Raw genomic sequence first — 13,848 nt, 5'->3', positions numbered from 1 at the left:
CACTGCACCAGTACACAAAAAGTGATTACAGCCAAGTAACAGCCTGCATGACAATGAACATAACCAGCAGATGGCAGCACTGAACTGATGTTTCACTGCAGCTGAGGCCAACTCATCTAGCACGACCACCGTTGTACTATTACTACTACTACTAATAATAATAATAATAATAACAGAGAACGTGAATTAATAAAAGTTTAGGGAAAATTGAACAACCACATTGGTTGCGTTTGCTGTATTTGCAACATATGTTCCACATGATGCCCATTTGCTTAAATGATATGTACATTAATATAATTTACCATACTTGAATCTAGTAGGAAGAAGTTTATAAGTCTGCAAATTTGCAGACATTGTCAGTGAGCATTGCCTGCATACATAATATATACATTTCCCAGCAACAGAGCACTCAAACAATTTTAAAATAAAAGTAATGATTTATTTAATTAAATGAAATAAAAGATGTTTAATGATGAGGCTACTACATGTCAATGTTTCAAATCTGATTTCCCTCTGTTTTGTTTTACAGAGGTAAGATAATAGATAATGATAAAGATCATGTTTTTCTATCCTAATATAGGACAAAAAAGGTTAATACAAAATGTAATGAGAATTAATTCTTGATCATTATTTAACAGTAGTTTGACCAAATAGGTCCACTTAAAACTTTCTTTGGAGCTTCTACCTGCATCTTCATCAGTGAATGGAATTTACTCTATTAGTATGTTAATAACATTATAAATTATCTGTATAATTGCATAATGCATTAGGCCTATCTTGCAATATTTAATAGCAACTGAGCAAAGGTGAAGTCATAGAATAAGGTTAAAATGTCTGAAAAGTCCGGAAAAACGCTAGAAGGCCTAAGGGTCCGTGATTTGAGATTATTTTTCCAGAATTATATGTCATTTCACTCAAGTTAAAATATCAATCAATAACACATAGGCCTAACTATGGTTTACAGCTCACACAATTATGATCCAAACAAAGTCTGTCGGCAGAACATCAGTAGCTTTACATCGACAAGAAAAGATGATGGAACTGAACATAATTCATAACCTGGATCAGTCCTGAACGTAGCTCAATTACATATGATTACGTCATTGTGAGAGAACACGTGTCGCATGGCGCGTGGCTCTCAGTGCACCAGGTTCGCTTGAATATTGCTGCAGTCTTAATGAGCAGGCGAGCACTGGCATCACAGCACTAATAGCTTGTGCCGCAGGGGCTGTGTGGAAATCACAGTCAGCCTCTGTGGCAGTGTCAACACAATGTGAGTGACTTTAAATCCATTATTCAACAGGACCTCCATACACACACACACACACACACACACACACACACACACACACACACACACACACACACACACACACACACACACACTCTGCGCTCACAGCGTGGTGGCTGCTGTACTACAGTTAGTAAACTAACCCGCTGGAAGGAAACCCTGGAGGGACCTCTGCAGGGAACCGGATTCATGCAGTAGATAGTAAAAATAAATATGACATGGTCAACATTGGTTTATTTAAAGCCCTTATAGATAGATGTAAAGTATGCATTACTTTACATCTACATTAAAAAATGTGATTTATCTATTATGATATATTTTGATTGATTTGAATTCTGTGTATTGAACACAGACTGTATATAAAAAAGGTAGTGAAGCTTTAATTATTCTACGCAGTTTCTGGATGCAATCTGCACTCAGTATCTACTTACTAGCTTTTTTTCATCGCTTTCAACCACATGCCATGGTCTTCATCACAGGTCAGGTAATACCATGACAATTTAGCAAACTCCATTCCCTGAAGACTTTAAGATGTGGTTGAAAGCTCTGAAAAAATGTCTATTAGTGGACTTTTAGTTTTTAAGATTTCTTTTTTTTTTTGTCAAATCACTGTTCCCTAAACGAAGACAATAGATGTAGATTCGATACAAACACACACAAGACGAAGCTGTTGCTGCTCTGTCTCTGCTGGATACAGTGCTTGCCACTACATTTGCCATAACTGCTCTCTAAAGATATTTATAAAATGTTGCTGTTGTGTTTAGCTTGATTCCTACCAAAAACACTCTAAATTTAGCACTTGTGGACACAGAAGTTTGGTGGTATCATGTAAAAGACTTTTAAGCCTAATATTCCAAAAACAAGACAGCTGGTTCATTATGTTCAGTTTAGAAGAAGATTAGGCTGAGAAATGTCTGTAGAAGTGGACATAGAAGGGCCATTACAGAATAAACGGAACAGATGTTCTTCCTCTGGTTTTATGTGCATCAAAATCCCCTCCTTGGAATCACTGCACCGCTTTTAACAGCTCTCCACCCATCTGCGTGTCAGCCTGCAGTGCAACCGAGCACGATCTTCTACAGCTATTTTTATTATTGTTGTCATTGGTAAACACCACACATTTGCCTACCCAGGCCGGTTTCCCATTGGTTGAACGGATTGTCTGTCGCGGTACTTCCGCCCGTTTGTCCGCTTTTGATTGGCTGCTGCCCCTCTTTTTTTTTCTCTTCTTCGCGGCGGTGGGTCGGAGCCGCTGTGTCCCCGGTCTGGCACGTTCCTAGCCAAATTCTCCACGGTGTAAAATTGGATCCCCCCTTTTTCACAAAACCAAAAATTATCCCCTCTTCAATTCCCTGCAACCGCTTACACGTTTCCAGCTTAACACACATCTCCAAATCTCCAGCAGACACCTCTGAAGATGGCGGTGGTAAGCGGGACGTCGGGGTCGGCTGTAGCCCGGCTGGAGGGCCGAGAATTCGAGTATCTGATGAAGAAAAGGTCGGTGACCATCGGCCGGAACTCCTCGCAGGGTTCGGTGGACGTCAGCATGGGACACTCAAGCTTCATCTCCCGGCGGCACCTCGAAATATTCACCGCGGGAGAAGATGGCACCGGCACGGGAGAATTTTACCTCCGCTGCCTTGGGAAAAACGGGGTGTTTGTTGACGGGGTATTCCAGAGAAGAGGGGCTCCACCTCTCCAGCTCCCACGAATGTAAGATTGATAGGGCCGGTGTGCTCTAACAAAACAAGAAAACAGCGGATTTACGGCTTCATGTGTTGTTATTGTTGTGTTGTCCCGCAGCGGTGTTGCACGTGTTGTGTCGAGCAACAGCAAGTCTGATACGTGCCGCTTGTTTGTATGGCGATAACGTCACACGACAAGCCAGTGCTTGTGTGTTCATCGGCTAGTTGCAGAAACACGTTTAACTTGATTCATGGGCTTTTGTTAATCGTTTGTGTGTGTTTTAATCGACATACATATGAAGTCTATGAAGCAGACGGCAGACCGTCATGCTTCAGATGAGAATTGGTGTCTAACTCTTCACCGTTGTGCTAAATGTGTAAACTTTATACGTAACAATGAGCTAGTTCTTTATTTTTGTCCTACGTTACCCGGCGTGTTTCATGCTTTCCGAATTGCAGAGCGACCCCCAACAATTCAGAACTGTCTGAGTACGTGTTCTCCAGGTTTTGTATAAACTGTGAGAGCCAAGCAAGACGCGTGAAAATGGCCGAATTGTAATAGAGTTTGAGTTGTTCTCCGTGTTTTTGGGGCTAACACTCTGCTGCTGCTGCCCCACCTAACATGTCAGCTAGCTAGGTAATTATTCTGAGCTGCTGCATTACAGGCTGCAGAAGGAATATTGTACTTTTAAAAAATGAAAGTGGTGATTAAATGTTATTGTTGCATACTTGGGAACTTGCAACACCGTTTCTACTTGTGGCATACTGTTACAACAGCACCTACTAAGTTAAGGGTAGTGCTGTATTTAATCTGGCTCAATGTCTGCTTGGCCCCATGTTCCCAGTTGGTGTGTTTACACCGCTCAGCTTGTCAGTCTTTGCTTTTTTCCCCAGTTGTAATACCCCCCCCCCCCAATGTTTATGTAGGATATACCAATTTTGTCACCATGCCATATAAGTAATTCAGTTTATGGTGTCAGCAACTGGTTTAAATATATCCTGTTAATAATAAATTGGACGTGTTAGACATTATCTGTTACATAATGCTATGGTGGAAGTCCATATTTAAACTGTGTGCGGCTGAATCTCTTGGCTTCACGTCCTTGACCTGCTTGTTACCGGGCAGGAGGCTTCTCTGGCTATGTGTACAATAACATTGTAATAAGCATTGCGTTTCCCTCTTATACCATCAAATGTAGACAAATGACAAATCTACACGCTAATTTAAATGGAAATGTATCAACATTAAAACACACACTTTATGCTTTTTTGTTTGTGCTTGCCTTTTGCTCTCAGGTGTTGTTTCCGGTTCCCCAGCACAAGTATAAAGATCACGTTCACTGCCCTGTCCAGTGACAAGAAGGAGCCAAGGAACGTGCCGGAATCACCGGTCAAACCAGTCCAACCCCAAATTTCCCCACTGACCATCAACATTCCTGACAACATCGCCCACCTCATGAGCCCACTGCCTTCACCTACTGGCACCATCAGGTGAGACTGCATTTGTATATAATAATGTTGTTGTAAATTTTGTAGTTTTAAGTGGTTGTCTTGTCTGTGTCCCAGACATTCATGCAGAAGTACATACGTTAAAAAAAAAAAAAAAAAATCCCTTTCACAGTGCTGCAAACTCCTGTCCATCAAGTCCGCGGGGGGCGGGGCTCTCCAGCTACAGGACAAGCCGTGTTCTGGCTTCTGACCTAATAGGAGACAACTCCCATTCAGAAAACGACAAAGAAGCCTCAGGTGAAGACAGCCCAAAGGTGAGAGTGGGGCAGTCTGGAGCAGAGAGCTGGTCAACGACAATGTGGATGAACACTGTTCGTGTGTCTGTTTGAAAAAGGATTTAAAGAGAATATTTCAAACATGATGAAGGTAGCAAGCTTCAGAGACTCTCAAGGGATTCCTGTTTGTGCCTGAGCACTGTGAACATCCCTGTTTACTCACTGAAGTCTAAAAATTGCCCAACGCTCACAACAACATAGACTTTGGAGTACAGAACCTGGCTGAACTTTGCTGAGCCTAAGTCTGTCTGTGTTCATGCCGTGCACTCTAGTCTATGTGAAACACAGGACTTGAGCCTTGTATTTAATTAACCAAACCAATTTCTTCCCAATAGCGTGTTATCCAACTTTCTTTTATTTTCTACAGGATGACTCCAAACCTCCGTATTCATATGCACAACTAATAGTCCAAGCTATCACCATGGCCACGGATAAACAGCTAACGCTGAATGGAATATACACCCACATCACCAAGAACTACCCCTACTACAGAACAGCTGATAAAGGCTGGCAGGTCAGTCTTCATTATTTGGGCTGTTGTTTATACATACAGTTAATCTGTGGTTAATTAGTAATGTGTACATAGTTCAGCTACTCTCTTAATCAGGACAGTAGGATCATAAGTGCCATTGTAAATGCAAGAAGGTGAGGCATGTAGTGCTGAAATGATTAGTCTACTGAAATAAAATAACATCTAATAAAATGTTTTTTTTAAAATATTCAATAAATTGTCCACGCACAAATGCTAACTGTTGGTTGGTTTCAGCTTTTCAAATATGACTTATAAAATAAGACTTACTGCTTTTCTCAGTTTTGATATCACTGTAAGTTGAATACCTCTGGGTCTTGGATGAATTTGAAGATGTCCCTTTGGGCTCCAAAAAACTGAGACTGGCATTTTTCATTTATCTGTTGATAAGCACTTATGGTTTTTAAGTGAAATGTGTGGAACTGTACCGCAGACTGGAGGATCTGCTAACAGTGACAGCCAGGGTGACGGCTGTCTCATGGATGGGTCTAACGTGTGTTCAGAAACTGTCATCAGAAACCCTCATCTTGAACTAAAACTGAGGTTCAAATATGTGCCTAAAATCCAGTCTGCATACTTCAATTCAATTTTTTTGTATGTTATGTGTTCACACTGACATGATAAAGTCAGCCATACTAAAAACTTTTTGAGCTTGCAGTTGATGGACACTATTGTCCTACAATGCAATGCACTAAGCATATAAGAAGCTGCTCACAGCTGGAGAAACAAAATTGTAGTTGGCATTGAAACAAACTCTTGAATCCCTCAGAAAACAAAAGAAATACAAACAATTTGGGCAAATGTTTAGTAAATTGCCTGTAAATTTCCCAATGATGCAAATATTATATAATGTCCTGTTGAGATAAAACAGTTAAGTATGTGAATATGGATTACAACATTTCTAAATCACCATGCTCCATTTACACATTACATTTGTTTTCAGTGTGTAAATGGAGCATGCTGATTTAGAAATGTTGTTCTTGCTGTGTTGCACCACTTCAGCCTGGATTTCTCTCATCTTGTTCACTTTATTAGAAACACCCTTAGAATGTGATTCAATCCAATACAACTGTTCTGCTGTAAAGTTAATCGTGCTCGGGCACAGTGCAAGGCAGCCGGGCCTAGTGAGTACAACCTAAGTGTTCAGTTACTGTTGACATAACCCATTCAATTCAATGGGTTTTAGCATTGAGGTCAGAGTTAGTGGTGCGTTAAATTAAGAGGTGTTTCTAATATTCTTCCGCCCTCGTGTTTGAAACAAAATAGGGAGGGCAAAAAATTAGAAACACCTTCCAATAGAAAGCAGTTCAGCTCAACGCCTTCTTTAACACATGACTGACTTTACACATTTCTGACAGTGTCATAAAAATCGGAACATTAGAAACTTCGCAAAGGTACCGCTGAGTGCAAGTGGTTGTGATGTAACGCTTGCAAACGATCAGATTCTTTGGTACGAACGAAAGGAATGGAGTCGTACTTGGTGAGAGCCGTTCTTTTTACCGTGTTGCCCAAATTTCCCAGCCTGCCCTAAATCCACTCCTCCTTACATGAACACCAGTGTACCAGTAACACAAACTGTCTGCGATCACAGCGTAGTGGGTCCACTTAATTACTATCCCAGTTATTAAGTGTTACATGACTTGCATTCAAGGCAAAGCAACTTTATGAATGAAATGTGTTAAAATGTAAATAGAGTAAATTCAGAGCCTACATGTACACCCTCTGATGACGATTTTTTTTTCCATCACACAGACCCTAGCGTATTGGCGTACACGGAAAGCAACACTTGCTTTACACTGCAGATCAATGTCATTCGGTCAGGCAATTTAGTCCTGCTAAACCTAGTCCATGTGTGAAATGAAACGGTACTGTCTAAGTTTAAATGTCATCCAAATCTTAATACAATGTATTAAGGCCTCAAACAGGCCCAAGACGTCCTGCTGCTCCTTCCACCAAACCAAAAAGGCCCTGTGCAGCAACATGGGAATATTTTAACACTATATAACACAAATGCTGTAACACTACATTATTTCAAATAATTGTAAAGCTTTTAGTAATGGTCTGTGTGTGTGTCATATTTCATGGTGTTTTAGAACTCGATCCGCCACAACCTTTCCCTGAACCGGTACTTTATCAAAGTGGCCCGCTCTCAGGAGGAGCCGGGCAAAGGCTCCTTCTGGAGGATCGACCCCGCCTCTGAGGGCAAGCTGATAGAGCAAGCCTTCAGGAAGCGCCGGCCCAGGGGAGTGCCCTGCTTCAGGACCCCTGTGGGACCTCTTTCCTCCAGGTAAAGAGCACGAGTGTGTTACTTGAAAGATGTGTTTTCAGTGTCCGTACAAGTGTCTTGAGTTTGTAGGGCTGCACTATGTCAGTAATCAACCGTCTCTCTTTTCCTGTCCCAGGAGCGCTCCAGCTTCTCCCAACCACACAGGGGCACTGTCTGCCCACTCCAGCGGGGTCCAGACTCCAGACAGCCTGTCGAGAGAGGGGTCCCCAGTCCCCATGGAGCCAGAGCCACTGCCAGCCCCAACTCAAACCACAACAGTCCAGCCCAAACTTGCTGTCATCCAAGAAGCCCGCTTTGCACAGAACTCCCCTGGTAAAACATGCCTTTTGTCAAGTTTTTCTCCCTTTCACTGAACCATTTAACTCCTCTTGGCTAAAGGGCTGACATGGACGCTCCTGGACAAATAAAGATTCTTTGTGTTCAGCTCTTGAGGTTAAAAGGGCTAAAACATTAGGTGACCATGCCAATCACTGTCCCCTCATTTTTATGCGATGTGTGCAGTGTTTATATGAGCCTTCATTTTCTACAATAGTGAATGACAGTAAAGAGTTTGTCAGTAACCCACAGCCCTGCCCTCTGATAGGCTCCCCCCTCAACAACCAGCCAGTACTGATCGCCGTTCAGCGCCAGATGCCTCAAACAACCATGAAGTCCGTGACCTACGCCATGGCGACGCCAGCCATAGTCACAACAACGGTTAGCTCCGCCCCCGTCATGCAGACAGTGCACGTCGTCCACCAGATCCCAGCCGTCACCATGGCAACTGTTACTGGACAGCCTACTGCCACAGTGAGCCCAGAACCTCAGGAGAACGGAGGTGGAGAGCACCAAGAGATCAAAGGTGAGCCAGCTGGTGTAGTCAGTCAGTATCATGTTGTGACTGTATGTGCAAGGTGAGTCTGATACTAGTTTTTTCTCCCGGTGTGTAGTCAAAGTGGAGCCAATCCCATCTATCGCAGCCTCGTCTATAGGTGGAGTCAGTCGCATCATCCAGAGCTCTCAGGCTGCCCCGCTGACAACGGTTACCATCGTGCAACAAGCCCCCCGCGGTCAGCACCAACTCCCTGTAAAGGCCATCACACAAAACGGGACCCATCTGGTCCCCCTCGGTACTGCTGCTAGCACAGGTGACACACACATAGACCCTGCTGAGCATATCTCTGCATTTGCAGGTCTACTAATTTGCATAATCAGTTGCACAGGTTTTACTTAAACAACACTTAAAGATGCCCTTTCTGGTAAACAAAAATAAAGTTATGCTTACATTTAGTGTTGTTTACCAAAACACAGTCTAACTCTATTAAAAAATAAAAAATAAAAATCATATCTTCTTTTCTGCATGTGTTGGCACATTACTTTGCTTTTTTACACGTTACCCCCGCCAATGATTATATTAGTGGAGTAGCATGAAAACGATTGGCAGGAGAGTGAATTGCGTTACCCAAAGTTCTTCCAAAGACAGACAGTTTTCTCTTCCTTGCTTTTCCTCTCAGACAACAATATGGAACACTTTATTTTCATAGAGGAGCTGACGGCTCCTTTTGCACTGGAAGCTGCAGTGTATGGTATCCTACCATGTAGACTTGTAGCTTGTTGTTGCTGGGTGTCTATATGCTGCACTCATTGAATTGAATTTACATTTAATAGCAACTGGAGTCTATAAACAGTTACTGGGTGTCCGCGGGGTCTTAAAAAGTCTTAAAAGGTGATAAGTCAATTTTGCGAAAAATGAAGGCCATTAAAAAGTCTTTATCGCCATTTAACAAGGTATTCAATTTTTAAGATATTTTTTTCAATGTGAAAGTTTGTTTGCTAAAAGTGTAGGTGAATGTATTTATTTATAATGCATAGCCAATAATACTAGACAGGCAGTGAGTAGCGACTGTGATTCCTTTCTGTAACGTTAGGCGCAGGGATCTACGAGCGCCCTTTTCACTCTGAAACGCTCCAAAAAATAGATCAGATTCAGAACCGGAAAATGATTTACGAGTACAACCGACCGTAATCTCCCACCCCGCCGAACCCGCAATGCTGATCGTCCAAAACATAGTCGGAGTGGAGATCAGTAGTAACGGGATTAACCCGCTCTCTCTGTGGCCACTTTGAACAGCCCCGTTCCCGAAAACAAGAGCGAGATGCGCCGCCAGCAGCTGAGTCAGTAAGACAGAAGACAACAGGGAAAATCCAAGGAGCGTGTGGGTTTGGCTAACGTTAGCTGGCTATTTAGCTAAATCGCTGCTTTTTGTTGAAACAAATTCTACTTTTCATAAAACCAATGCTCTTGTCAGTGTCACTTTTTGTGAACAGATCGATCACAGCCTGGATGGAGATGGATTTAATAAAAGTTTGATGTGCTGCAACAAACTTTATGAATGTTGAACTCAGCGTTCTGCATAAAGAGTTCTGATTATTGACGAGTTATTGACGAGCCTGCCCAAAATCAATGTTGGAGACTATCGTGTAGCCTAGAGTATTTTTCTTATATAAAAGTTAATGATAATAATAATACAAACTGAAGCAGCTGTAATTTGAATTAATATGATACTAGTGCTAAGTTAGATACTGTTATATGAAATTATATTGAATATAGTAACATAATGAATATATTAATATCAAACTTACAGTTTACGATTAAATTAACAATATACTTTTAATTTAATGTTGTAATAATATTATACTAATACAGCGTCATTTAGACTAGTTCCTCCTCCAGGTTGTGCCTGTGCTACACCGCCTACACTACTTATTTATTCACTCCTGCCCTATTTGAATTTTGTTGTAGTGATCAAGTGGACGGTGAAAGTTATCACACATATCATTGCAGGCGAGCTCACATTATCTAGTTTAAACCAACTAAAAAACAAAATTACACTGTGTTTCACATGATGTGCTGTAATGTCATAACGTCATAGCTTATGTAAGACAGTTGCTTTTTGCAGGAAATCTGACCAGTTCTTCACATACAAAACTGTTATAGGCAACTGAGAAAATTGGTGAATGCCTCAATTTGTAGGTGGCGTTACAACCTGATGACATATAGGCAATAAATAAACATATATATAAACATACTTGAATTCCTTTTAAAAACTCAAAAATGTCCCTTTTAAAGGTGTGTGACTGATTTAATCAGTTACAGCTCAAAGTGGCGTGGCAGTCTTAAAATATGTTGAAAAAGTCTTGAAAAGGTCTTAAAAAGGTATTGAATTTTACTGCAGAGTTGTTAATTATTTATATTTGAGATCAGCAAATAGGCACATCTTTTTAATCTATATTCCTGCAACAAACAATTATTTGAATTATTGGTTAATCTGCCAATGTGTCAAAACACTGTTAATCTCTTGTACTCACTTCATTTACAGTGTTCTGGTTGTGTGTAATTGTAAGTGTAGTAATTGTCTATAAAATGTCACAAATTAATGAAAAAGTTTTAATCTCCCAGATTTTCTATGTGACTTATTGAAATGTCTTGTTTTGACCAAAGTTATTGAGTTTATTATCATATTTGACAAAGTAAAGCGTCACAAACTCACATGTGAGAACCTGGATCCAGAGAATGTTTGTCATTTTAGTCTTGAAAGGTGATGGAAACCATTAACTTCTTCTAAATAGTCGCCAATTAATTTCTCTTAATCAATTAAATCTATTAATCAACTTAGCTCTGTTTTTAGCCTTCAAGTCCAAGTCACTTAGAAGCAGCAACAGGAGCTGATTGGCTAGATCTACCATTTTTTTTCTTCTTTTTTTTAATGCATCATTGTGGCACACTCCATACTGTCGTTCTTGCCTTTGCCAAAGTAGTAGTGTAACTGTAAATTGTAATAAATCCCGTCTTTTCTCTACCAGCCGTTGCAAACCCTCTTCATCTCCTGGCGGCCCACGCCTCAGCCTCGGCGTCCCTCCCTACCAAGAGGCAGAACGGAGAACTGCAAGACCAACCCGAATCGAAGAGAGTGAAAACGGAGGAGAAAGGGCAGGGCGACGCAGCAGCCGCCAACAATAACGGCACCACGGACAGAGCCGGAGAAGGGAGGGTCAGTGAACAGATCGGGGACAAGTAGCCTCCCCCCCACGGTCTGCATCCTGACCCCTGCTCTCCTGTACGCATTGAGCCTCACCCCTTTCCACACTGTAACCCCCCCACCCCCACCCCCTTCCTACCCGGTTATCATCTACTCCAAGGTGCCAAAAAGACAAGAGATGTGGAAACACCTGCAGGACTACAGAATGTTCAAAACCTCCTCCTCCTCAACCCCCAGTCTTCTTCCATATATTTAAGACCACGAAATACGATGCAAAAACTACAGACCAAATTGAAAATGGAATCAAAAGTTGCTGATGACTGTGAATCCCCGAAGTTTGAGACCCAGATGGCAAGAAGAAGCACCGGAAGAAAAGCCGATTTTAAAAATCCCGATTTTCCAGATCAGAAGTGACTTATTGGACAGGCGAGGAGTTCTGAAACTCCCCAAAGATGGAACCGAGCCTCATCCTGGTAGCATTACAGACAAGCGCTTAACTGTGTGTCGGATAGAAAAAGCAACCAAGTGAAATCACCAGTAGTGTATTCCGCAAAGGGACGTGTGTGTATGTACGTGTGGACATTCCCATCTTCGGCAGCTAGCCTCCATGTCGACCTACCTAACCCAGTCGTGAGTAGATATGCAGTATTCTGTTGTACAAGTGTATCTTTGGATCTTTTTTGAGTGTTTCTCTGTTTCCCAAGGCACAGATATTATCTAGTAATAATTAAGATAACTGAAAGCTATAAGTGGGGTCTTTAAGAACATTTAAACATGATATTTTGGGAAGCCTTTTATTTTTGTTTTTTGTATGTGGACTCTTTGTTCAGTGAAATGAATGTAGTCTCCTCTTTTCCTTTTTAAAGAAAACACTATCTATGGAGTGGATGTTCTTTATTTCTGCTCATTCATGCAAATGAAATTTCTTTATCACTGTACATCTACAAATTTTTTTCATATTTTACAAATATCCTATGAGATAAAAAGTATATTCCCATGCGTATTTGACCATATGCTTCATCGAGCTTGCATGTTACGGATCTAGAGACAATGTACTTGAGCAGATTATCTGAATATGGAACTGAAGAAAATTTAGACTGAATCTACGCTATATGATTCTGACCAGTGCTGCACTTAACCCTCTTCGTCTGTTTTGTTTTCCGTTTTTAAATATTAATTTGCTCTTGTTTTTTTTTTCCTCCCCTGTCATCATGGGCTGTGTTTATTACCTTTTGTGTTGAAGTTGGCAGTCTCTTTGCTTGATTATTTTATTCTGTTCAGGCTGCTAAAGTCTATTCGGATTGTATTCTATGTTACACAAGGAAAAACAAGCGATAGGTGTTTGTTCTGCTTCAGTGGGTAAATGCTTTTTGTTTTGTTTTGTTTCTTTTTTCTTTTTTTTATAAATTTATTTAAAACACATAACCTCTTCGTTTGTATTTCTTTAAGTAAAAACCTGCTGGGCAAATGCAAACTCAAAATCTGTCTGTGTGAAGAATTCTTTCTTTTTGTTAGAACGAGGGAAGATGAACTTCTAATAAGCCGCAGCATGCTGTTCGGTTTTGTTAAGGAGGGCTGTTAGAGGGGAGGGTGTGTGCCACAGGGGTGGAAATGCTGCCATTGAACACTATCCTCTTCCCTAATTGACAAAGAAAACAGCTCGACTCACTTACGTCCAGCACTAGAGCTGACCGGCAGAGTGCTGAATGGAACGACTGAAGGGTTGAGTAAGCGTTAAGCTAACTAGTTCATAGCACGATAGACCTCTTTCACAGCAGACAGTTTGGCTCGTCAGTCAGAAGAGCACAGGTGTAATTGATACATATGAGCTACTTCCAGGGTCCTGGTATTGTAACATGCTGGCTCACTGACATGGCTTACTTGGACACTGAGCCATTGTTAACAATGTGTTTCAAGTTGAAATGTGTGCTGTGGGGGGGCTATTCCAATACCTCAATTTCGATCTGCTCACACAGAGTACCCATCCAATACCAGTGCTCTATACTCTCCACAAGTATCAATATTATTTGTACAATATTAGTGGTATTGAACCAGGACCACACCACCTAACTGCACCAAAGTGACATTTACAGCTTTGTTAATGTGCTGTGGCTAATTAGCTATCTAGCCTGCAGACTGGCAGTAAGGTGCTGTTATTTGTGCTGTTAGAGAAGGAGGACATTTTAGCAGTAAGGCTAATGTGGATGCTTGTTAAAAGTCTGGCTCTTGTGATGTGTGTAGCTCCAAGCTGCT

General features: G+C 41.4%; 1 protein-coding gene across 2 annotated transcripts; it reads left to right on the top strand.

Annotated features, from left to right (window-relative positions):
- The first annotated feature begins 2,522 nt into the window (after nucleotides 1-2,522).
- LOC119915772 (forkhead box protein K2-like) lies at nucleotides 2,523-13,076 on the top strand. Of its 2 annotated transcripts, none has more exons than XM_038735502.1 (9): nucleotides 2,523-3,004; nucleotides 4,273-4,467; nucleotides 4,598-4,739; nucleotides 5,128-5,274; nucleotides 7,383-7,576; nucleotides 7,692-7,888; nucleotides 8,160-8,417; nucleotides 8,506-8,685; nucleotides 11,420-13,076. In XM_038735502.1, exons 1-9 carry the CDS (start codon nucleotides 2,709-2,711, stop codon nucleotides 11,632-11,634), a joined length of 1,824 nt encoding a protein of 607 aa, XP_038591430.1. In that variant the 5' UTR covers nucleotides 2,523-2,708; the 3' UTR covers nucleotides 11,635-13,076. The 2 variants fall into 2 exon arrangements, with proteins under 2 accessions (XP_038591430.1, XP_038591429.1); XM_038735501.1 differs by having other exon boundaries at nucleotides 8,506-8,703; nucleotides 11,420-13,075.
- The last annotated feature ends 772 nt before the right edge of the window (nucleotides 13,077-13,848 follow it).

Source organism: Micropterus salmoides, unplaced genomic scaffold (assembly GCF_014851395.1).
Source record: "Micropterus salmoides isolate LMB-PRFRI ecotype aquatic unplaced genomic scaffold, ASM1485139v1 Ms_hic_scaffold_21, whole genome shotgun sequence".
In the NCBI taxonomy this organism is placed as follows: domain Eukaryota; kingdom Metazoa; phylum Chordata; class Actinopteri; order Centrarchiformes; family Centrarchidae; genus Micropterus; species Micropterus salmoides.
This window is presented reverse-complemented; position numbering and strand designations above follow the sequence as displayed.

Excerpts from the sequence above, each read along its gene's own strand:
- LOC119915772 (XM_038735501.1), top strand. The coding sequence starts at position 2,709 with ATGGCGGTGGTAAGCGGGACGTCGGGGTCGGCTGTAGCCCGGCTGGAG. Across the intron at positions 5,275-7,382 it reads CAGCTGATAAAGGCTGGCAG|AACTCGATCCGCCACAACCT; the intron begins GTCAGTCTTCAT and ends ATGGTGTTTTAG. Across the intron at positions 7,577-7,691 it reads GTGGGACCTCTTTCCTCCAG|GAGCGCTCCAGCTTCTCCCA; the intron begins GTAAAGAGCACG and ends TTCCTGTCCCAG.